This window comes from Cryptosporidium parvum, chromosome 4, assembly GCF_000165345.1.
Source record: "Cryptosporidium parvum Iowa II chromosome 4, whole genome shotgun sequence".
NCBI classification, from domain to species: Eukaryota; Apicomplexa; class Conoidasida; order Eucoccidiorida; family Cryptosporidiidae; genus Cryptosporidium; species Cryptosporidium parvum.
This window is the reverse complement of record NC_006983.1, coordinates 911,724-935,380: the sequence shown is the minus strand read 5'-3', so window position 1 is coordinate 935,380 and position 23,657 is coordinate 911,724. Positions and strand designations below refer to the sequence as shown.

Genomic DNA, 23,657 nt, shown 5'->3' with positions numbered 1-23,657 from the left:
TTTATTTATATAAATAGAGTTTACTATATAATTACATTTATATATAGTAATCACAAAATTAACTTCTTGCTTGGACGATAATTAATTTACTATTGGAAGTTATTTTTGTTCATTTATAAAAATATATTTTGTCTTATTTACAATAAAGAGTTGCTTCTCAAAAGTTCATTTTCATAATACTGGATAAATTATCATTCAATTTGCCACCATATTTGATATTTATGCTTTGGAAAAAGTAAATGAAGAAATTTCTTAATTGAATGATCAATTCCAAAATCATTGTTGAACATTCATAACTGCCCATTATTGATTAATATAAAGCAAAGCTAATTCATATATTTAAAAGATTTGACTTTTTTGTAAGTCTTATGATGAATCTTCAAGTATTTCTGGTGCATGCATGATGTAAATATTTATATTTGAATTAATTAATTAGATTATATTTAATATTTTAATTAAAATACAAATGTATTTGGGTTATATTTTAATTGGAATACTAACTTTATTAATATTTAACTGATACCCAAGCCATTTAAATTCATATTCAAATTCCTTTCTTTTCAATATTGCTCTTCTTCTCTCACTTGCAATAATGAATCATCATATTCGAATTTATTCCAAATTCTCAAGAATCATTGGATTTACTTTAATTATCATTTTAATAATATTTACTGGAAAAATAGTTAGTCCAAAAACGAAAAGAAAATATGGATATAAAATTTCTGAAAGTAGTAAAATCACGGAATCGGAATACTATTCAATGAGTAGTTGGTCAAAATTTGAGGAAAGTATGGAAAATTCCAAATCTATACTCACAAGATATTCCGGTGATCGTTTATCTGCCCCAGTACAACTCTTAGAATCAATAATTGCACGAGATATTGGAAGATTTATCAATATTTCCAGCTTTCTTTCAAGAATTGGTTATAAATTTGGAAAAAGTAAACACTCAGAAACCGCCTTGACTGCAGCATGCAAAATTTCTGGAGAAATTGGCTATTTTTTTGTATCCCACCTTCTTTCTTTAGGAGCTTCTGTTGACCTTTATAGTGAATATGGATTCACCCCACTTCTTCTAGCTTGCAAGAATCAACACAAAGAAGTTGTTCGATTATTAATAGAAAAAGGAAAAGCTCACCTAGATTGTACTGATTCCGATGGAAGAACTCCCTTGTTTTATGCAATCAGCCAACTTGATATAGGATTGGTAAATTACTTGCTTGAAAAAGGAGCAAATCCCAATTTTAGAGATATTCTAGGAAACACTCCACTCATACATGCATTAATGGTGAATTTCAAAGAAGCTGTTAGCGCTCTATTATCTTTTGGAGCTTTTCCTTGGATTAGAAATTATGCTGGCTTTGATCCTGTCACTTTGGCAGTTCTTGAAAATAGAATTGATATTCTTCCAATATTGATTAGTTCAAAAAGATATTCGCTTGAAGAGTTTGATATTAGAAAGAATATTCCAGAATACCATCATTCTGCTGCTAGAAGACTTTTATTGGGAATTAAGTACTACATCAGAGAACAAATACTCTTAGAATTACTCGAGATTGAAATTTCACTTGAAAATGTAGTAATATGCTCTTCCACTGATCAAAATGGTCTAACTATTCTCTGGTGGGCATGTAAACTGCATTATCCCAAATTAATCTTCAGATTATTAGAATTCTATATCCAAGCAAGAAAATTACCAGAAGGGCATATATGTAATCCCCATAAAACTGGGAATAATCAAATTATGCCAATTGAACTTTTAATTTCTCGCCTATATAGCGAAGAACAACCATATGGATTTTCTTTTAGAAGAAGGTTCATGGATTTAATGTTCAAAGGAACTTCTTTAATGTCAAAAAATACTCCAAATATTGTTTTGATGAATATATTCGTTCTTCTATTTATGGTTGATCCACATTCAAATAGATCTTTTCTGATTCAAGCACTGTACTCTGATCGAAGTATTGAAACTCTCACAAAGGTTATGTTTGGTGTTCCAATGTATAAACCTAATTCCAATTTCCAAAGTGTTACTCAAATGATGATTTTGATCAAGAAGAGTGAAATAATGAAGAGATTCAGTGAAATGATTAAAGCAAATATTTTCACTTTAATTAATAGTAATTTGGTTAGCCAAGGCAATAATGAAAAAGACCAGCTTGAACAGTCTGTCTTACTATTAACTTCAAAGATTATTTCTATGGTCTTTAAAAGAGATGTCAAATTAAAAACTGAAAATCTGGAAGAACTTTCCAGAAACAAAATACTGAATCCATTCCTTTATCCTCTATTAGTTATTGGTGAGACAAATTCTTTAGAGGAATCCAATTCCCTTAGTATTAGCATTCTTCGTGGAAATAATTTATTGACGATATTTTTCACAAATTTGTTCAACCAATGTATTGAGCAAACTACAACCAATAGCCTTTCCAAATACAAACATCTCTGTACTAAAGCATATCACGGTGCTCTCAAACTGGCTCTGAAACAACATCAGCCAACTGACTCCAATTCTATCTATCAAAAAGGTGTAGATCTTGCTCTTTTCACTCTTTTAAAGAATAGACCGAAAGCTTTTAATGATATTTTAGTTGAGCTCGACTACTGTAAGCAGTCTGAAGAGGCTATTGCTGTTAAACTTTTACAATATGTGATTTCAGTTTTTTTACCAAAGTTGTCTTATTCTAATAAGAAGCTGTTTAATTCGAAGCTTAAAATGGAATCCCGAAAACATACTCCGAAATCCCAAACGACAGTGAAACATCGTATTTCTGATCTTAATAATAAGTATCCCAACGATCAATTCAAGAGGAGCATTTACGATGAATCATTTCCCCTTCCTTTTCCAAGTCATACGTATGAAACACGAATCAATAATATCTCTCCTCTTGAATTTTCCACAAAGTCCTTGTTGAATTATACATGTGATGTTAGTACTCCAAGATTTGTAGATTTGCTTTTGTTTTCAACCTGGGATAGTATGGATCTTCTTTCTAATGGAATTGTTATGGAAAATCATCTTAGTAAAACTATGGATTTCCTTTTAAGATCAAGAATGCCAAGATCTGCAAAATTACCTCAACCTCTATCTTTATTTGTTCTTCAAAATTTAGGTTTTTCTCCATCTATTTTAAAGTTTGTACTTAGAAAACATCAAATCAGCGAAGATACCAAGCCATTCTACAACTTTGTCGTGAAAAGGAGCGTTATTTCAGAAGCTATAATAAGCCATCCTTCTTTTAAATCAAGCCAGTCAATTGATAATAAGATTGTTGCTATTATTATAATAACTCTTGCAAGTGCTATTATGATTTTATTAACAGTATTAATTGTAAGTGATACTCCTTCATCTTATAAGAAAAGATATATAAGAAACAATATGGATAGAGCTAACACTGATAATTCTATTAAATCTTTTGATGATTCAGTTGATGGTTCTTTAATTGGTTATCAACAATATAAAACCACTAACCCCTTATATAATTCTTCCAAGGGTGATAAATCGTCATCTTCTCTTAATTCTTTATTAGAAGAAAACAAAAATTCATTAAAAAGAAAGAAGTGCCAGAACTTTCATGCCAATGATAATTCAAATGTCCATAGTACTATTAATACCAGTAATAGCTGTAAAAGCGAAAGAGTGAATAGTAATAATCGCAATTTCTTCAGACATAATGATATAAGTGATGCTGAACAAAGCAATGTCCAAAATCGAAACTCAATAATGAAGAGAAAAGAATTGTTTATATTGGCTCCTTTTAAGTTCATATTAAACTGGATCTTGTCAAAATATGTTCTTTTTATGATAGGGCTTTCATCATTTCTGAGTACAAGAAAACAGATTTCTCCAACATTCTTACTTGCTAATAACCTTCCAATAAAATCAAAATCATATTTAAGAGCATTAATTTTTGGACTGAAATGTACTCTTGTTGGTTATGATGCTTTTGAAGATATTTTCTTTAGAATCAGAAGGCTCTTTAATTGCAAAGACACAGAGATTCAGAGAAAAACCAATACTTTTATTTTTTTTGGATTAATTCGTCTAGTTATTTTATTCATATCAATGTATTGGATTATTTTATGCAAGAGTATTGATTTAATGATTGTTTCAGTTTACCTTTCTTTACTATCAGCAATTTCAAACGCTTCTTTATCTCTTGCAACCATTTCAATTCGCGAGAGAGATCGATTGTTCCATCTTTTTGTTCCATCAAGTGTTGATCTTTTAAGCTTATTAAGTCCAGATAATGAATTTCAAGGCGAAGGGTTGGAACTTAATGAAACAAATTCTGAGAATATGATAAGCTTTTCGTCATCATTAAATGCCAATCAGGATTCATCAAATGTTTCACCAATGTATAATGAAAAGATCGTACATATTTTGGATAAATATTCAGACTCTCTATTAACTCCAGCTTCCAGGTTAATTCATTCTCATATGAACAACTCTCCTTTACAATCCAATAGCCCGATGAACCAATTTAACGAAATTGAACCTAGCCAAAATATTATTGAATTAATAAATGAAAAGTTCTGGTACAAAAAACTTCCATCTCATAAGTATTGGACTTTGAAGGATGTTTTTTATGAATATTACTCAATTTGGATGTGTACTAAACATTCTGGATTGCTTCAATCCCAGAACATTGCTCAAAGTAATAATCTTAATATGATTTACGACATAGATCTTGTTTCAAGCAGTAACTCTCCAAATAGTAATACAATGTTTTCTCAAAATCCATTTGAGGCAATGAATTCTTGTATGACTCTCTCAGATGAGCACTTTCTTTTTAATGTAAATAATGGAGGGATTGCATCGAACAGTAATTTATGTGCAAGTATGGGAATAAGCAATAAGAACAATAGTAACAATTCAGTCTCACAGATAACCAACTCAAATAATAGCCCTATAAGTTACCAGAATAATGTAAGCCCAGGGGAATATTCTCCAATTTTGAGTAATTTTCCAAGCCAAATTCAGAGTTTTCATTTGCAGAATTCTAGAATTGAACGCCACATTCTTGCAATTTGTCAAGCCGAGTTCATAAGACCAAATGATTGTAGAATTTGGTATATAATTCAATGGTTAATTTGTATGTTGATTACTCTCTCCTTTTACACGCTTTCTTACATTGATAAGAAGAATCTATACTTTAACTTTCTTCGATACCCGGAAAAATGGATTAGATTTTCAGAATCAACAATAATTACAGTATTCTTTGAAGTAATATTGGCTTCACATTTTGCTCTTCTTGTATGGTCATTTCTCAATCCTCTTGGATTTTTATGGGTATTAATTATACAAAGGTTTCGTATTTTTTTATATATAATTAATAATCTCTTAAAACGTAGAAAAAAGCGTAAGCTTACAAATATAAATGAGACTTTGATATTAAGAGAGCTTACATTCTTTATAACAATTTGGAATTATGTTATTTCAAGAAACAATGGCTTTCTTCAGCTCACCCTTTACAATAAATACTTTAAATCAGCTTATTTCTTCTTCTTGGTTTTCTTTGCTCTTCACTTCTTTATTGTAAAAGGGCAGATACAATTAATTTTTCGATCCCAGCTATTCTTTACTTTATTTACATTTGTTATATCGCTTTTGGCATTGATTTCTTTAATATTAATAATTATTCTACTCACAAACTTGATTACCAAGAGTATTTCTTCCTCAATCAACTCAATTCTTCACACATATTATCATAACAAACTTTTCCACTTATTTCTTAGAAGAGAAGTTGCTATTTTATCAGCAAAAAGGCATGATGCTTTTCTACACTTTGATTATTACTAAGCATTAATTAATTAATTAATATAATTTAAATAGCTTATTTAACAAGAATTCCTAGAGTTTCCTGAAATCATATTTTTAATTTTTATTTCACCTAAAATGGAGAATAACACAATTGTGCTTTACATGCAATTTTGCATGCAATGAAGCCGAATGCAAATATTTTTTGACACGTAATGTAAACAAAGCACCTATGAATATATTTGAAAAAAAATTTTTTGGAAAAAACTATTTTTTTTTAGTAAACGAATTATATTAAATAAAATGGTATATAGTAATTAATAAGCCCAGACTCAACTACAAATTGGTGAATTGATTTTACGTAGATATTCTCTATATTGAGCGGAGAAGAGATTAAAACTTTGTTAGTATTTGAATAGTCTTACTACCCTAGTTGTATAATTAATATCTTCATAAGTTTTTATTTATATTCCCCACTTATTTTTTCTTGAGTAAAAATAACCAAGTATTATCGCTCCTTGACCTTTTTTCTATTTCTCAAGACCCACCGCCTCCCTTCATATTTTAGATGCTAATTTTTTTTTTGAGATTTACGTTGGCGCCAAGCAGTAGATTATTCTTCACCTTGCATGCATAAATTTGCCACTTACTACAAATTTTTGCATGCAATTGGGCGGGAAGAGTTGGCGCTCAGTGCATGAAAAAAACAAAGTTTTGCATGTGGTCAGTATACCGGTGGCAATAGTTAGAATAGGAAAAAAGACTTTTAAAGGGTGAAGAAAAACATTAAAGTTTAAATTTTAATTTGGTGAAGGAGGAAGTAAAGAGGAGAAAGTAATAAATAAAAAAAAGTTAGTAAATTCTTCTAACTAGGGATTCAATTTCCAGTGGTAAAGGTAAAGGAGACTGTAGATAATTGTGGATAATTTGAGGAAAAAAAAAATCATATAAATATATATAATAGAGAAATTAAATTAATCAAGATATTATATATTGGAACAGAAATTTACATTTTTTTTTCTATGGAAGGTTTATCGTAAGTTGGCTAAGAATAAGAGAGCTTGAGTTTAAATAAAAAGAGAGCAAAGGAATTAAAGTGTATAATATAATAAATCATTTTTCTTTTAAACAGATTTTCTTTATCAAATATTAGCAGAACAATTTGAGTTAACTAAATAATTTTTTTTTATCAACAAATCCAAGATTTTTGGGTTCAAATATTAAGTTTTTAAATAAATATATATCAATATATATTTAATCTAAATTATTATGAAATTAAAATTGACGAGATTTTTGAGTTTTCTAAGATTATTACCATAATTAATTATAAACATAGTAATAATTAACTATTTAAAGTTTTGGTGAATAAAAAATCATACCGAAATTGGTCCTTCAAATTATTAATAAATAAAATTAGAAGAAAATGATTGGTGAGTCAAAAATTGACGATGAATTAGTATCAAAAGAACAACTTATAATAGTTTCAGAATATTGTGATACCGTAGAAAATTCCAAACAAGCTGGAGTTAAATCAGAAATTGAAGATGAATTTCATAGTAAACTGGTTTATCATAAGTTAAAGAATAATAGTGAAAATATAATACAAAATTTTGACCAGATTCAAGGATTTTCTCCGCATAATATGGACCAAGTAAATTCTAAAAATTACTATTTAACAACAACAGCTAGTAGTAGCGATCAAGTGATTGATTGTTGTAACCCAGCTTTTCCTATCAGAGAATTTGAAGAGCATAAAAAGTCCAATGTTGAGTCAAATTCACATTTAAATGAAATACAAGCTCATGAAAATGATAAAAATTCAATCAATTTAAAAATGAACAAGTTTAATTCAGTCATTAAAGAAGACAAGGAAAAACGTAAAGTAATTGTAGAATGGTTAAATAATAATGAATGGTCTTGTAAGCAATGGAGTTGTAAGAAATTTGGTAAAGAAGGAGCTGCAAAAAGAGCAATTCAATTTCTAGAAAAAATACATGGAGCAACAATCAACTGTTTACCTGAGGGATTTTATTCTACTCTTTTGGAAATTGGATCTATAGAAAGTAGTAAATCTACTTATTCTAAAAGAAAAACTGCTGATTGTTCTAATAAGAATTTAAATAAAAACTCAAAGGTAGTTCAAGAGACGGAATACTATAAATTTAGTGATCCTTCCTTGAAGTTTTGTTCAATTCAAAGCTCTCACGAGCATAAAACAGTCGATTTAATTCAAAAGATAATGTTATTATTCTCATCCATTGACTCTGACTTCTTTAATCAACTTGAAGAATATAATAGTGAGCATTTTGAGTGGGAAAAATTACATTCAAGCTGTAGAAAACAACTAAGAAACTTGGTATTAGAATATACAAGCAACAAAAAGTTCACAATTGATGAATATGATTTGTTATTTAGTCAAGCTACCCAGATACTTGGGGTTAATCAGGCTGGGAGCAATGACTATAATTTTTTGCTTAGGGGTATATTTGATTCCATTCTTGGCGTGAAAACTGTCAAGGAAGTATTAAATAAAACAACGAGAAGAGAATTACAGCACCTTTATGCAGTAAATGATATCATTCAAATTATCAATATGGCTGGAGTAGAAGAAATTGGAACTCAAAAGAATGAATTCAATTTGAATCAATGGAATAAAATTATAGAAAATGCATCCAGAATAAATGATGATTTAAATTACTTATCAGAAGGAGGTCTTGCCGGACATTCTCCTATTGCCTGTACAAACTATGGAAATGGATTCTTTCAATTTAATTCTAAGAATGTTTTAAATTCTAATTCAAAAGTCTGCCTTAATACAATGATTAACCACAAAAAGTCTTGTATGAATTTGCTACATACTGATATTCAAGACAATGGATATAGATCTGTTTACCCCAATTATAACGAAAAAAGGAGGATTGCCACAAGATTACAAGGTAAAGTTCAGACTCTTGAAAATTGTGAGTGTTCTGGTATTTCATCTTCAAAATTACTGGAATCTAACTCAAACCTTAAAGATAATCTCGAGTTTAATCAAGATCAAATTGAAACTTCTAAAGGCGGGCAATATTGCATGCAAATGTCAAACGGTATTTATACTTTGTTAGATATCAAATATGGTATTAAGGGGGGACAAAGTAAGGAGATTTTATGCGATATGTTAAGAAATAACAAAGTTTATTATGATAAAAACAAAGATAATGGAGATTTTAATAATAATGAAAATCTTAATTATAATAGAAAATACTTTTATACTGATGAAAATCAAAATCAAGTATTAGAAAAAAAGATGATAAAAAAGAGAAAATCTAATAATGATTCTGAAAATGCTAGTAAGATTCAAAGGTTGGATCACGAAAAGTTAGATTTACAAAAAAGTAAGATTGAGTGGTGGAAGAAGCCAAGAGGATGGAAAGTAACTTATTTTAAACAGGGTCAGAAGCTTTCTCAAATTTTCAGGGTTTCATTAAATTCCACAAATATGGAAAGAGAATCACAGTATAAACAAGCTTATAGTTTTTACTTATCAACTCAGGAAGAAAATAAAAAAAAAGGAATACAAACAAATAACGAAAATGATAACACTATTAATACTTTAAGTTTTGAGGTCAAAAATATCAATGATAGTAGTCATATTGAAAATGGTACCGAAGATTTAGCATCTTCTAATTTCATTTATGGTATTCCAAACATATTTCATGGATCCAATTTGATACAAATGTTTAATACAAATTTAAATTCAAGAAGTATTGCTTCAAATAATGCTCCTATTTTTGGAAATATTCTACCTTTGAATTTCTGTATACCTCCTTTATTTGGTAGTTGTAATCCTCCATTTTATGGTATTGGAATGAATAATAGTTCTAATATGCAAAATGATCAAGGATATAATCAATTAAGCATGGAAAATCATGCAAGAGTATATTCTTCTACACAATTACCATATCAAGCCTATTCACCATTTATTCCATCCATAAATCCATTTATGATGCCAATATTTCCTTCTTTAATACAAAATAATACAAATTTAAATACAGAATGGAGTAATTACACAGGAAATTCTAAAGATTTAACATCAAATGTTAATATAGTCAACAATACAAATATATAATAAGGTAATAAAATTAACAAAAATAACGAATAAATTGTATTTTAGATGGGAATGATAACTAAATATAACATCATAAATACGATTATGTATTAATCAATCCAAGAGTTTGATACTGTTGAAGTAGTTCATCGTACTTTAAGTATTCAGTATCAGTCATTTGATTAATAATATCATCATCAATTTCAGTAATCTTAAAGACTTTATCCTTAATAGCAGAGACAGAAAAAGTTGGTTCTTCAATTTTAGCAGGAGACTTTGAAGAGGAGCTAGCTGTAGTAGGTGTATGGCGATTAGATTCCTGGTCAATACTTTTAATATTATCAGTAATAATACTAGTAATTTTAATATTACTACTATTTGTAAAGTTATTAGAAAGGTTAGAAGAAGAAATAATACTGGAATTCTCTTGTTTAATAGCATTATTATTACCAGAAAGCTTGGAATAATGGCTATTAGAAGTTCCGATAATAGAGCTTGTTGACTTGGCAGAAAGCTTTATTCCAAACTTGACTTTGGAAATTGTATTTTGAGGAAGTACTTGGGGAGAAGAAGATGATGAAATTGATGAAGTTGAGTTTGAGTTCCTTATACCAGATGATGGGTGATTAATGTTTATATTGAAATTACTTTGGTTACTAATAGGGGAAGAATTATTATCTATTGAAATAGGAGTTGAGGTTTCATTAGATAAAGAGGTTTTAGTAATTTGATCATCTGAGATTTTGCTATCAATATTGCCATCATTCTCTAAACTATTAGGGAGTTTTGTTTTATTAAAATTGATGTCATTCTTGCTTTGATATGGAGGAAATACAGGAATATGCATATTTTTTACAAGTTCTAAAGAGTTTGACAGAATTTGAAGTTGTGATCTGACTCTTTCAGCTTTATCTTTAGCAGCATTTCTAAAAGAAGCAGAATCAACAGATTTAAGTTTTTCGTTGCAAAACCTACATAAGAATAACCCATCATCAGGATTTAAATCTAGTGATAGAGCCTCAAGTGAAGAATACTTTGCATTGCATCTATTGCACATTAATTCATCAAGGTTCACAGCATCTTTAATTTCTTGGTCAATTTCACGAATAATTGTGTTATATTGCCATTCAACAACAGCAGGTAAATATGGATTGATCCTGAAAGAAGATGGGCCAATCCTATTAGAGGGTAGTCCGGTACTATTATTGATAAAATATGCGGAATTTGATCCAGATCCTCCTTGGTTTGAAGAATATTTACTTTCAAGATCAGTAGAGAAGTTTAAAGTACCGTTATTTTTATTTGAAAACTGATCAGAGCTTGAGCTATTGCTTTGAGATCCATCGTTCGATTTCTGATCCTTAACAACAATCAAGTCTTCTTCTAATTGTCTTAAAGCCTCTCTAACCTGCCTATCAGATAAGTTTAATTTAGTAGCAAGATCTCTATCTGTGAATGATTTTTGCTCTCTGATTAAACAATCTCCAACAATAATTGCTGGAGAATCATGAAATAGTCTTAGAAGGATCTGCACAAAAGTTTTAAAATTTTCTGGGTTATAGGGGAATTTTTGGGTATCGTAGTTATTTCTGCTTGGATGTGAGTCTTGCTTATTCATATACAAATAAAAGTGTCTTTTAATATATTTATATATATTTATATGTATAGTATGCTATAAGAAGCTATTAGTATAAAGTAAGTCAATAAAGTTAAAATCAATTAATATTATTATTGCAACATTAATAGAATTCACAAAAAAGGGTCGTTAGTTAAACTTTTACTTATTCTTCTAATAAATTTAATACCTTAATATATATTATAAAAAATGTAATTTATATGATTAGTTAACCAAAAATAATTTCTACCAGTAGAGTGGATATACCTATAAATGTTCACCTGTATTATGGCCTCGCCTTTCTCCTTCCTCTTTCTGCCCCTTTATTTTGAAAATAACAATTTAAAAAAAAATTGCTTTGTTAATTTTTTTGCGATCTTAAACATTCGATACCCCCTGGGCGCCACAAATTTGGCGCCCAACGGTGCTAAAATATTTAGATAAGAAGGGATATACAAGGAAAAGTAAAAATGAAAATATAAATTAAGTTATCTCTTCTTATACATGCAAGGTTTAAGTAATTTGTGATCAATGTAAAATATTTTTTCACGATGAGAATCAGGAAGTGATTGATTGGTAAGTTTAAGAAACTTGAGGGTTTTGGAGACTTTACGAATCCAATAAAGCTTAAGCCCATATTTATATTTGAGGCTTGAAAAACAATATCTATTTTTTCTTGAGAAATTATTGAAAGATATGTTTTGTATATAAGTGGGCAAATTTTTAGGTTGATTAGAATTTGACTGTTTCTTTCTAAAAATAAATAAAGTAAAATAGTTAGTAAGATTGGTAGGATCTTGAACCAGTTCAAGATTGAGTTGATTTTGTAGATTTGATATAAAAGATTTTGAATCTTCAATTCTGGATGATACTTCTGCGATAACTAAAATTCCATTATCTTTCAGAGTTCTACATGCTTCTTTAATAAATAAAGGCCAGTCAGTACCCATAAGGCTTAGACAAAATACTGCTAAATCTAAGACTTTATGATTTAAAGGTATATTTTTCATATTACAAATAGTAATATTATATTTTTCAGAAATTTCTTTGGAACAGTTCAAATCAAAAGAATAAACTTTATATCCTTTAATATGGCCAAAAGTTTGACCTATTTTGGCTGTTCCACATCCAAAATCTCCAATAACTTTAAGATGTTTATTTTTTGAAATATAATTAATTATATTATCCAAAGGGTCAATAGGCCAAGATCTCTTTTGGATTTCATAACCTTTATGGTAGTTCTCAAACATATTACCATCCTTAATATACTCATTAAATGCTTTTTCACTATCACTAGTATAAAGAAATTCATTTATCTTTCTAAATAAACTTCCTTGAAGTCTGGTTGAAACTATATTGTTTCCACTATCTTCAATTTCTAATGGACCAGAATTTTTAGTTGATTGATTATAAGCTTTAATTATAGTATTCTTAACTTTATCACCAATGATTTTGCTATTTCCATAGTTATTTGTATGACTATTACCGGATCGATTAGTAACCTCTATACCATTTTGTTTCTTAATTCCAATACTTCTAACACTATAAAGTTCCTTTCCTTTTATTGACTTTCGACTTTTGCTTCTAATACTCAACATAATGGTGTTATAGACACTTTTGCTAAAAATTTGGATAATTCTCTAGTTTTTACACCTTTTTTCCTACTTCTTTTTCGAAATTAATCGACACTAAAAGCTCTTCGATTAATTATACTCTTTAATATACTATAATAAGGACTTCACTCCAATTCTATGCTCCAGTTGATAAAAACAAAATTACAAACCAAGTAAACCTTACATTCAAGTATTATTTAATAATACAAATTTAGCAAAAAACTCAAAACTCTGCTCTATTCCAACTTTAATACTCTAATTCATCTATATTTATATTAATAGCCAATAGCCAGGGCGGTCAAATATTCCCGCCTAGAAAATGCATGTTGAATAGAGGCATTTAGAGGTGAAGACAAAAAAAAAAACTAGGTAACTCTTCTTTTTTTACTTATAGATGAGGAGGGTGAATCAATATTTGAAATGGATGAAGAAGATTCATTGGAAATGATTTCGTTATGTTTTAAATTATTTTGTACATGTTTAAAAAGGTCACAATTTGAAAAGTCACTCAAATTAATTAAAGACCCGAAAATTTGAGGATTTGATTTAATAGTAGATATGTAACGTGATTCAGAAATTCCCCAGAATTTTCTGGATTCTTCCAATTTAGAGAACTTGTAGCAAGGACATTTTGCTTTAAAGCTATCAGAATGTGCAATTTTCTTTGTAGATAATTCCCAATGAGGTGACATATTCATTTCTTTGATCAGTATATTATAAGCTGGAATAGGAAAAAATTGAATATGTTCGTCCAAAATGGAAACTAGTTTATTGCTACTCTTTCTTTTCTTACTTCCATCATCATAATTCCATTTAAGTGCATGTATAAAAACTCTACCAATTGAAAGCCGAATTAACATTTCAGATATACTGTAAGGGAATCTTCTCTTACAAAACATCATTCTGATTGCTCTTTCATTGTCATCTACAAGTTCAATCACTGCTCCCAGAATTGGTTTAAAGTTTAATGTTTTTCCTGGTTCCTCAATATGAATTGGTTTTGCTATAATAAATATAAACCCGCAAATATTTGGATCATTTAAAAGTCCTATAACATCTTCAACTGTATTGCTATCTTTGTCATTTAAATCAATTATTTGAGAAAATCCTCTTAAAATATTTTCATCCAAACTCTCAATATTATCAAATATTAAGTTAAAGACATTATCCTCATTCATAAAAATATTCAGCTCTTTTCTGTATTCTTCAATTTTGTAAGAAAAACTTCTATAAATCTTCTTCTTTATACCATCCCTAGTATTCTCATTCTTGTTTAAGGGCAAATTTATTAGAAATGGTCTCAGTTCTAACTCAGGAAATAGTTGATCTCCAATACTTAATACATTCTTATAGTTAATATCAAGCATTATTTCCACTTTAGATTAATTTCAATTTCTGTATTCCAATAATTAAATTATTATTTTAGTTCTTTTATATACCCATGCAAGTTCATACATCCTTTTACACGTATGTACTTTTTTTTTCAATTATTATTATTTACTTTCCTGCTTTTTAAATACTCATCCAAATATAAGATTTTTGGAGTTTATAATCGATTCTAAGCAAGCTAAATTACTCCCTCACACTCACATTAGCTTATTAGTGCAAGTTTATCTTTCTTTTCTAAACAAACTAGTTTTCACTTTTGCTTTATTACTTAATATCTTTTTTAAAAGTTAATAACGACTATAAATGGCTAGTTATACGCGTTAACACTCACAAACTTCCTGATTGGAAATGTTGAAATTATTGTCTCTTTTTTAAAAAAATCTTATTACTTGTTGATTGGAGTTGATGAATTATTAAAAATAATTTTACTTTGACTTAATATTTTCCCACTTCAATTTCTTTACCTTATGTATAAATAATAAATACTAATTTTCCCGCCAATGGCGCCAACATGCAATTAATAGTAGTAATATAAATATTAAAAGTAATTGGTGATTAGATCAAAAAGAAAATAATCAGTTTATAATCAATTACTTGGATAAGGTTTCTCTTTTTTCAATAGCTACTAGTTTATATCTTGGATGAAAACCCAAGAGATATTTTATTTTCTAGAAGAAAAAAGGTAGGAAAACAATAAGATCATAAAAGGTATGGAATTATTATCCTGAAAAATTACTTAAAATTACCATTAAACTGGGTAGAGCTCGTGAAATATACAAAAATATGGAGGTTTGTGAATGGATTAAGAATTTAGAAATGGGAGTTTTGGCTGCAATTGAAATCACAAGAAATAGTATATTGGAAAATAGTAGCAATAAAGAGTTTAATATTATGAATGAGTATGACAAACTATATAATAAGATAGAGACTCTATGTAAAGATCAGAAAGAGTTTTACGAATATATTCTAGAGAGTTCAGTTAGAGATGAAAGCGATTTAGAGAGAATTAAAGAATTCCAGGATAAAATAAAGTTGGAAAAAATAACTCAAAAACTTGAAAATAGTAAAGAATACTTAAAAGAATGTATAAAATGTGAATTACAGAATATCAACTATATAGATACATTAAGTATAATGTGGAAGCATTCATAGTAACTTCAGTAGAGAATGTTAATCATTCAAATTAGTTTCTAGTTAATATTTATGATTTATTTTAAGTTCCAATGAATAAATATAAGAGGAATTAAGCACTCTATTGTACTTGCAAGTTACCTCTTTTTTGAATTGTGGAGCTTATCCAGTTAGTTTATAGTGTTTCACGTCCTGTTTGAGTTTTGTATACAAATCTTCATACACGGATTGGTCTAAGATTCATAGATGATGAAGAAGGTACTGACGATGATGAAGATGAAGTATTTTTGTGCTTATTATACTGTCCAGAATTAGTTTTTCTTGAATAGTAATTAGAATTGAATGATTGGTTACCAGTACCGGATGAATTAGTGTTGCTTGTATTATTTGGTCCGCCTCCTTGTACAGAGCCTGGGCCAATTCCTCCTTGATTATTGGGATTTCCTACTCCTGCAGAGTTTCTATTATTAATAACATTAGGATTTTTACCTCCACTTGCATTGCCTTTAGAAGAAATCATAGATTCGTTACAATCAACAAATTGTAAGAGCTTATCAGCAACAATTAAAGAATCATTTTGAATCTTACTTGCTTGCTTATGATTTAATAAAACAAACTCTCCGGTTTGATCCCATAAGGCTTGTAATTCATTCTTGAGCATCATCTTAGAAAGAAGTGAATGAATCTTTTCTCTAGGAAGTTGGAACATCTCAATTAGATTATTAACCGAGTATGAGCTGTAAAGGTGTCCATAAGTAAATAAATATGTTCTGAGTGCTTCTTGTTTGATATTTAATTCCAATCTTTCTTGTGTTTGTTGTAAATCTTCTTGATTATAGTCCCAAATAGATAGAGAAAATACGTAGTCTCTGCATTCTCTCCATTTACCAAGTTGAAGAGATCTTGTAGCAGCAATGATTGTATCCCTAAGACTCTCAGGAGGACCAGTAATAGCTTGGCGCTCATATTGTTCTAATAATCTCCTAAACTGTTTAGAAATAGGTCTTAACTTAATATGGCTATTTGATGCTTCATTTTGCATAATTAAAGATTTGTGATAAGCCAAATAAGGTACTTCCAGTAGCATAGAGCAAATAAGATAAATACAATCAATAACTTCAAGTGAAAGATGCATATGATATGGTAAAAGTCTTCTCTTCTCAGCCCGCTCTTGTTCTGGTGTTCTTTCTTGTGATTTCATATTACTCATACCCTGAGCAAGCAACTCTCTATTTCTATTTGGCATACAAATTTCACTTAGAAGTTGCTGGGCTTCAGAAATCTGTCCAAGTCTAAATGCAGAAAGACCAAGCTGAACTAAAGACCTGTTATAGAGGATCTGAATATTTACATCAGATCCTAATGCCATGTCATATACTCCTATAGATTGGAATAAAGTCACTGCCTCATTATAATTATCATGAAGTGCCATATTATAAACATGCTGAATCAAAACCCTCAGTTTGTCCTTAGAATCCCCATATTTGTAAACATTCCCCACCAATTCCGTAATAAGCTCACTTGGTTTAAATTTCTTAGGTACCGGTATATCAGGGATTTTTCCTGCACAATCAGTATTGGATGAGTCAGAGTTGGCGCTCAATTCCTCAGAACTGAGGGATGAATTGACTGTTTTTTCAAGTATTTGTCTGACAAATTCCCAAACTTTTATAGCAAGGGAATCATTTTTAAAATGAAGTTGATTGATTAAGTGTACTGAGAGACTGGAAACAAGATCATAATAGCCTCTTTCTTCACAGATCTTATAGCATCTCCATAAGAGCGCCAAAAGATGGAGTGACTGAACAAGTCTATCTTTGTATTCACTTGAGTGCACGTCAGTAAGTTGAAGTGCCTTGAGAGACTCTCCATCAAGTCTCTCAATAAATGAAACAAGGAAAGTAACAGTACTTTTGTCTTGCTCCTTTAGATCTACAATATCACCTAAAGAAGAGTTTTCATCAGTATTAGCATTTTCACCATCCAAGCTATTTCCATGTGCATCCATTCCAGAATTGGCGCCGGCGCCAGAACTGTCACCTGAAGCCTTTTTCTTTTTATCTTTGGATGAAATAAAGCTTTGGAAGCCTGAAATGTACACTCTCTTGTCTTTGTTATTGAGTAGGACTAGATCCAGTAAAATGTTAATGTTATCACATATTTCTGACCATATTCCAGATGTTATACAATGGAAAGCTCCAGTAATTGTGTCAAATTGAGCTGATATTAAGTGGGTAAGAACATCTGCATAGGCCTGGAGTGAAAGTGGTCTGGAGATTTCTGCAGCCTTTTTCAACAGACGAATCTGCTCTTGTCTATCAGTTCCTTTCTTTCCTCTAGCTGCAACAATTTCACCAACTTTTTCCACAATCATATCTACAGTTACTTCACCTTCAAATGACAAAAGATCTCCTGAAGGAATATTATTATTAGCTCCTCCACTTACTGTAGTATCTTGCAAGTCTTTCTTAACTTGTTTTTGACGATTAGCTTTCTTTCCACTTTCCTTCTTTTTCACACTCTTTGTTCTGGTTCCCCATTTAGCTAATGCAGATGCGTGACGATCTTCATATTCATCTTCATAAGATGACCATTCTGAAGAAGAAGAAGATGATGATGAATCAGAGTCTGATGACGATTCGTCTGAGCCGCTACCATTACCATCTGAGTCAGATCCTGATACTGATCTTGAGTCTGAACCTGATGATGAGCTAGATGAATCAGAATCTGAATCAGAATCAGAATCTGAATCTGAATACGAGTTAGAATCTGAATCATCGTCACTTAAATTATCATCCTGATAGGCAAGAGGATTATTCTTGCAATCATCCATTTGATCACGATATTCTTCTACTGACTTCCTAAATTTAGCCCTTAAAGTATTGAAACTTGTAGCCTTTGCCTTTGAAAGTTTCTTAATAGCCTCCTTGTCTCTAAATTTCTCATCAAGAAATGCTTCCAGTTCAACTAAAACTGAAATGAAAAACTTTGGAATTCCATAATTCTTAATAGCATTTTGAGATTTTTGCATACACTTTAATAATTTATCGTATTCATCACTTAGAGAGCTGAAATCAGACACCTTCACATGGTTATTAACCCTTCTAATAATCATCCTCAATTCATCATGAAATTTCTCTTTAGCTCCTCGTACAACTCTACGGTCGTCTTCACTGCTATCAGAGTCGGAATCAATTGCCCATCTAGAATTATTCATCTCTCTTTGACGACGACGAGCTGCCTGCATCTCCATCTCGGAGTCTGACGAGCTCTCACTTTCACTATTGGAGGAGTCCATTGAAGAAGACTCTGAGCCTTCTGCCCAAAATTTACCCTGCATGATTACTTTTTCCTAATATGTACACAAATCTTCCTATTCTATAAATAATTGTATTCAATCTTAAATGGGATATCAAATAATTAATCTTTAGGTATCCTATAATATGATCTCTTATATTATTATACTTATCAAACTTTGATTCTTTTATAAGCTCTACTGAATCTTACTAGTATTATCCAGTTAATCAGTTATTACTTTGAAACCCAAAGAATCAGATATTATTATCCAATAACCTTTATTCTAACCTCTCAAATAGTAGTACCTTATTCTTTATTTTCTTGATCTTTTCCACCCAACAAACTTCTCACAGAACCTCCCACTTATAGGGCTCTACTTTATTCTGCGTTTTCTTTGTTGTTTTTCTTCTTATATATATATAGAAAAAAAAAAGAGAAAATAAAGTTTTTTCAATTTTTCTCAATTTTCCTTCATTCAACCGGCATCTCAATTAATGTCAATACCGTTTACTAATTATTTTATTTCATTTATTACTTTCCGTCTCTAATTAATTTTATTATTTGTCCCTAATTGGCATTTGGGCGGGCTTTCTCTTCCAATTATAATTTTTAATACCGGCATTTTTTTTTAAATTATAATTTCGCCGGTATACAAGTTTTAAGGGGGCAGATTAAACTAGGTACCCTAATATGTAAAAAAAAAATAAAAAACCTAAATGAAAAAAAATCAAACTGTGCGAGAATTAAAAATACCTCATTAATTAAAAATTAGAGAGTATTTTTTTTAATTACTTCACTCATTTCAATAAACACAAGATTTAAGAATACAATTTACACGCTCAAGGTACCGAATAGGAAAAATTCTTTTGAGTCTAAAATAACAAATAATAATACCAACTTTTACAGGAGCAAATTAAAGTTTTTTTTCTTCTTAAGAATTTCAAATATAGAAATTAAATAAACAGTTTCCCACACACAGTACACTCAAACTTAACTTATTCTAACTACAAAATATATATTTATATATATTCAAGATATATCACCTATTTCTTGAAAATCTGCAAATATTACAAACTGAAGAAAAGTAAAAGATTAAAAGAAATACAATGTTAGGAACAATACTACACATCAAAAATTGTTTAGAGGAAAATATTCACGTAAGTTTAAAAGAAAAAGAAATAATTATTGATCACTTTAACTTAAAAACACTTACATTTACTGAAAAATTAGGATTTTTCCGGACAAGATCTAGCATATAAGATTCAAGAACGACTGGTTATATTAACAGGGATTATGTCGTTTATTATTGGATTTTACCACCAAAAGTTCTATTATACGGTACTGACAACTTTATTAGGTCTGGCTATCACTCTTCTAGTAAGTCGCGGGAATTAATAATTTTGCATTTTTAATTCTTAATTTCAGGTTTGTGTTCCTTCCTGGCCAATGTATTGCAGAAACAAAGTTAACTGGCTCCCTTCTGAAAATAGAGAGGAAAAAAAGAAAAAGCGTGAAGCTGATAAGCAAGAGTGAAAGATCGGGAAGAAAATTAAAACAAAAAATATTACTTCTTCTATGCAGTATCCAAATTCATACCTCCCTCAAAGCCTGAACCCACCTTGTAGATTTAAGTAAAAAGATAGTGAATTACTAAATATATATAATTCGGGAAAGACCCATATTATAAAACATTCCAAACTTTTTGTTACCCCCAGTATGAACTCCCCACATTCAGTACTTTTTTCTCCCTATATACGCCTCTGAAACATCTTTCTAACTTAGCTGGAATTTAGCAAAAGAATTAGAGCTCGTGATTATTTGAATTCGGAAGAAAAAAAAATCTAAGAAAACTTCAAATTAATCCGCCACTAATACCAGCATGTGTAACCATAAACATAAAATGAAGATGCCATAAGTATATACTACAAAACATCTTACACTATAGCTCTAAAATAAATTTAAGTAACTTTTTCTCTCAAATTAGAAAATAAAAAGAAAATGCATCCCTCTCTTATCTCTTCTTATGCATTATCTTAATATCTTCAATATTTCGCAATATTTACCAAAAAATAACATCCTCTAGTGAGAAGTAAAATATACATATATATATATATATATATATACACATCTGCAAAGTAGCTCTGCACAACCATCGTGTATTAACTCTCAAAGTCTAACAATTAGCTCCAATAGCATGAATAATCATAATTCCTTACAATAAATGTGGGCTATCAAATAACAAGATGTTTATAAAGTTATTTCTTTTCCATACATTACAATTTTCTTTCGGATTTCTCACTCATAAAATTCTGCTAAACAAAATGCATAGAGAGTTGGCGGGGCTTGGCCGGCGCCGGCGCCGTTGCAGTCGGTCTTTACCTCCTATTTTTTCTTTTATTGTTTTGTGTGTTGGAGAGAGATTGTGGAACTTCAGTTTTAAGCGATTGGATGGAATCATTTGGAGCTGAAGAGTAGCCCCTTTTGGTTTCCGGTGATACGGTACTTTTCGGACTTACAGAGCTATGAATCTCGGGTGTATTCGTAATAGAATTTGTTTCACCATTAAAAGGTGAGGATGCGTCTGTTTCTGACTCATATTCGCAATCTGAAGAATGACTACTAGTTTCAGAGGTACTAAGAAAGGGGGAAGATATACCCAGATCATTATTTTCGGTTGTTTGTTTGCCTCCTCCTGATATAGATCTTCTTCTGTTATTATAATCACTCTTAAAACCTGAAGGTGAGCTACTATTTTTAGAATCTGTGGAATGAATTTGATTTTTGTGGGAACTACTTACATTTGATACACCATCATTATTGTTATCCGCTAAAAAAGGATCAGCATCGCAATCTTTAGATTTCCTAATTGTCTTTGTCCTCCTTGATTTAAGATATCTACGCTTCGAAGTCTTTTTTGACGTTTTATGATGAAAGGATCTTCTTTTATATCTTTTAATCTCCGTGCTTGAGCAAGTTCGTGATCTTCTATTCATGTTTCCTGTTGGCCTTGCATTATTTCCAAATTCACTTGAAAAATTACCATATGAATTGGTTTCATTTTGATCATTGCTTAGCTCGCTAGATCCATATCCGAGCATAGTTTCTGAAGAATCAGAAATGTTATAATCCAAGTTTGGTTCAAAACCTCCTCCGCCTCTATTAAATTTGGAAATGGATAAATCATTTCCATTATTCCGTTTAATTGTTTCCTGGCAAAGCTTCAAATCCCTTTCTAGTCTAGTTAAATCTGATTGAATATCATTAAATGCCCATTCAATCAAAGATATCCTTGCTTTCTTGATTTCACAGAATGTACATCCTGTAACTTCATGGTTTCCACATGATCCATCACGAATTCTAGTTGAAAGCTCTCTATTCTCATCTTGAACTGTTTTGAAAAAAGCTATTTCATTCAAGATTTGATTATACATTTCTTCATTACAATTCTCTCCCATATTAAGATAACAAGGAGGAGAAATAGGGTGTGGTAAATTAACGTCATCTGGTAAATCTGTATTTAATATCAAAGCTAAAGAATCTCTTGTGCTTACCAGCCTATCTCTCATTTTTTTAAATAACCTAAGTCTTGATCTGACAGTTCTTTCAAAATTTTTTGTATGTCTATAAATGGAACCAATAATATGAAGATAGTTATGTACCATTAGATATCTATATAATTCAGTAAGACTAATCAATTTTGATAGAGACTCTTGTATTCTATTCTCAGAGTCTGTAGCTCTTATAAGTTTACCACCATAATTAGATCCACTCCAAATTTGCTTGTCTCCTAAACCAAGCATATCAAGAAATCCTCGTTCTAATGCTCCTTTAGATGAGATATCAACTCCAAAGTTTAAACTTGGATTCCAAAATATTATTATTCTTTTCAATATCAAGTTTGCGAATTTAGCCTGTTCGTCTAATAAAGATACAACAACTTCAGAAAGTTTCTTTTCAAGTTCATCATTATCGGAAGTACTACTTTTATTATTACTTCCACTAGTAGTAACAATGGCATCTTGATGTCTATCTGAAATTCTTGTAGCTTTAGAGTTTGAATTAAATCCCGTTTGATTATTTTCCTGTTGTACTTGTAATATTCTACAAATGATTTTTTTTAGCTTAAATATCCTTTTATTGGAATCATTGATCTTCTTTTTATAAGTTGCTAATGTTGCTATTCTTTGTTGATTTTGCTGCGTATATGAAGCTATAGTTAACGAATTAAATTCTCCATTAGAAGCAAAACATATATTATCTAACGATTTAATCAGAAGTATGAAGATTGAAAGGATACACCAGTTTCTCAATCTCATTTAAATTTGCAAAGTGAACATTTTTTTTATCAAACTCTCATAAATTATTGAGTGCCTCGAGTACATAAGAACAAATAGAAAACTTAATTTGAATGAATCTTTACTGACAATTCCTGTCAAATAATAGATAATTAGAGTTGTTCCAATAATCTATTATTTACTTGTTCAGTGTCGGTTTAACTATAAAAATGTACTTAAATATTTATACATATACACAAATAAATATATATATTAATTAATTAATTTCCCTTAAACTCCCCTTAAAATCCAATTATGACTTATTTGTTAATTGATTCATATTCTATATTCGTTATACCTATAATATTGCTATTTATTAACTATTCATTTTCTTTATTAATACCGCCACCTTATTTCTACTATATTTATTAAAGGCATTAATTAAATTCAATAGCCTCCTACGTCTTGTCTCCGGAGTCCGGAATAA

The 23,657-nt window shown here is 29.9% G+C and overlaps 9 protein-coding genes across 9 annotated transcripts; 4 read left to right on the top strand and 5 right to left on the bottom strand.

The window, feature by feature from the left end:
* Nucleotides 1-592: 592 nt before the first annotated feature.
* cgd4_3830 (Ank repeat protein with possible signal peptide) lies at nucleotides 593-5,803 on the top strand (the record flags this gene model as incomplete). Its single annotated transcript, XM_625958.1, has 1 exon — nucleotides 593-5,803. One exon carries the CDS (start codon nucleotides 593-595, stop codon nucleotides 5,801-5,803), a length of 5,211 nt encoding a protein of 1,736 aa, XP_625958.1.
* Nucleotides 5,804-7,184: 1,381 nt separating this feature from the next.
* Nucleotides 7,185-9,872, top strand: cgd4_3820 (hypothetical protein; the record flags this gene model as incomplete). Its single annotated transcript, XM_625957.1, has 1 exon — nucleotides 7,185-9,872. The coding sequence occupies one exon, from the start codon at nucleotides 7,185-7,187 to the stop codon at nucleotides 9,870-9,872; it is 2,688 nt and encodes an 895-aa protein (XP_625957.1).
* An 82-nt stretch (nucleotides 9,873-9,954) lies between these two features.
* Nucleotides 9,955-11,469, bottom strand: cgd4_3810 (putative transcription factor IIE alpha subunit; the record flags this gene model as incomplete). The annotated part of the gene is made up of 1 exon (XM_625956.1): nucleotides 9,955-11,469. The coding sequence occupies one exon, from the start codon at nucleotides 11,467-11,469 to the stop codon at nucleotides 9,955-9,957; it is 1,515 nt and encodes a 504-aa protein (XP_625956.1).
* A 485-nt stretch (nucleotides 11,470-11,954) lies between these two features.
* cgd4_3800 (Rrp8p like methyltransferase involved in rRNA processing) lies at nucleotides 11,955-13,064 on the bottom strand (the record flags this gene model as incomplete). Its single annotated transcript, XM_625955.1, has 1 exon — nucleotides 11,955-13,064. The coding sequence occupies one exon, from the start codon at nucleotides 13,062-13,064 to the stop codon at nucleotides 11,955-11,957; it is 1,110 nt and encodes a 369-aa protein (XP_625955.1).
* Nucleotides 13,065-13,444: 380 nt separating this feature from the next.
* cgd4_3790 (hypothetical protein) lies at nucleotides 13,445-14,446 on the bottom strand (the record flags this gene model as incomplete). The annotated part of the gene is made up of 1 exon (XM_625954.1): nucleotides 13,445-14,446. One exon carries the CDS (start codon nucleotides 14,444-14,446, stop codon nucleotides 13,445-13,447), a length of 1,002 nt encoding a protein of 333 aa, XP_625954.1.
* An 805-nt stretch (nucleotides 14,447-15,251) lies between these two features.
* Nucleotides 15,252-15,620, top strand: cgd4_3780 (hypothetical protein; the record flags this gene model as incomplete). Its single annotated transcript, XM_625953.1, has 1 exon — nucleotides 15,252-15,620. One exon carries the CDS (start codon nucleotides 15,252-15,254, stop codon nucleotides 15,618-15,620), a length of 369 nt encoding a protein of 122 aa, XP_625953.1.
* Nucleotides 15,621-15,816: 196 nt separating this feature from the next.
* Nucleotides 15,817-18,939, bottom strand: cgd4_3770 (conserved hypothetical protein; the record flags this gene model as incomplete). Its single annotated transcript, XM_625952.1, has 1 exon — nucleotides 15,817-18,939. One exon carries the CDS (start codon nucleotides 18,937-18,939, stop codon nucleotides 15,817-15,819), a length of 3,123 nt encoding a protein of 1,040 aa, XP_625952.1.
* Nucleotides 18,940-20,126: 1,187 nt separating this feature from the next.
* cgd4_3760 (hypothetical protein) lies at nucleotides 20,127-20,508 on the top strand (the record flags this gene model as incomplete). Its single annotated transcript, XM_001388042.1, has 2 exons — nucleotides 20,127-20,273; nucleotides 20,320-20,508. Coding segments are annotated over 2 exons (336 nt in total), but the record flags the coding sequence as incomplete, so codon positions are not given.
* Nucleotides 20,509-21,271: 763 nt separating this feature from the next.
* cgd4_3750 (hypothetical protein with signal peptide) lies at nucleotides 21,272-23,212 on the bottom strand (the record flags this gene model as incomplete). The annotated part of the gene is made up of 1 exon (XM_625951.1): nucleotides 21,272-23,212. One exon carries the CDS (start codon nucleotides 23,210-23,212, stop codon nucleotides 21,272-21,274), a length of 1,941 nt encoding a protein of 646 aa, XP_625951.1.
* Nucleotides 23,213-23,657: the final 445 nt, after the last annotated feature.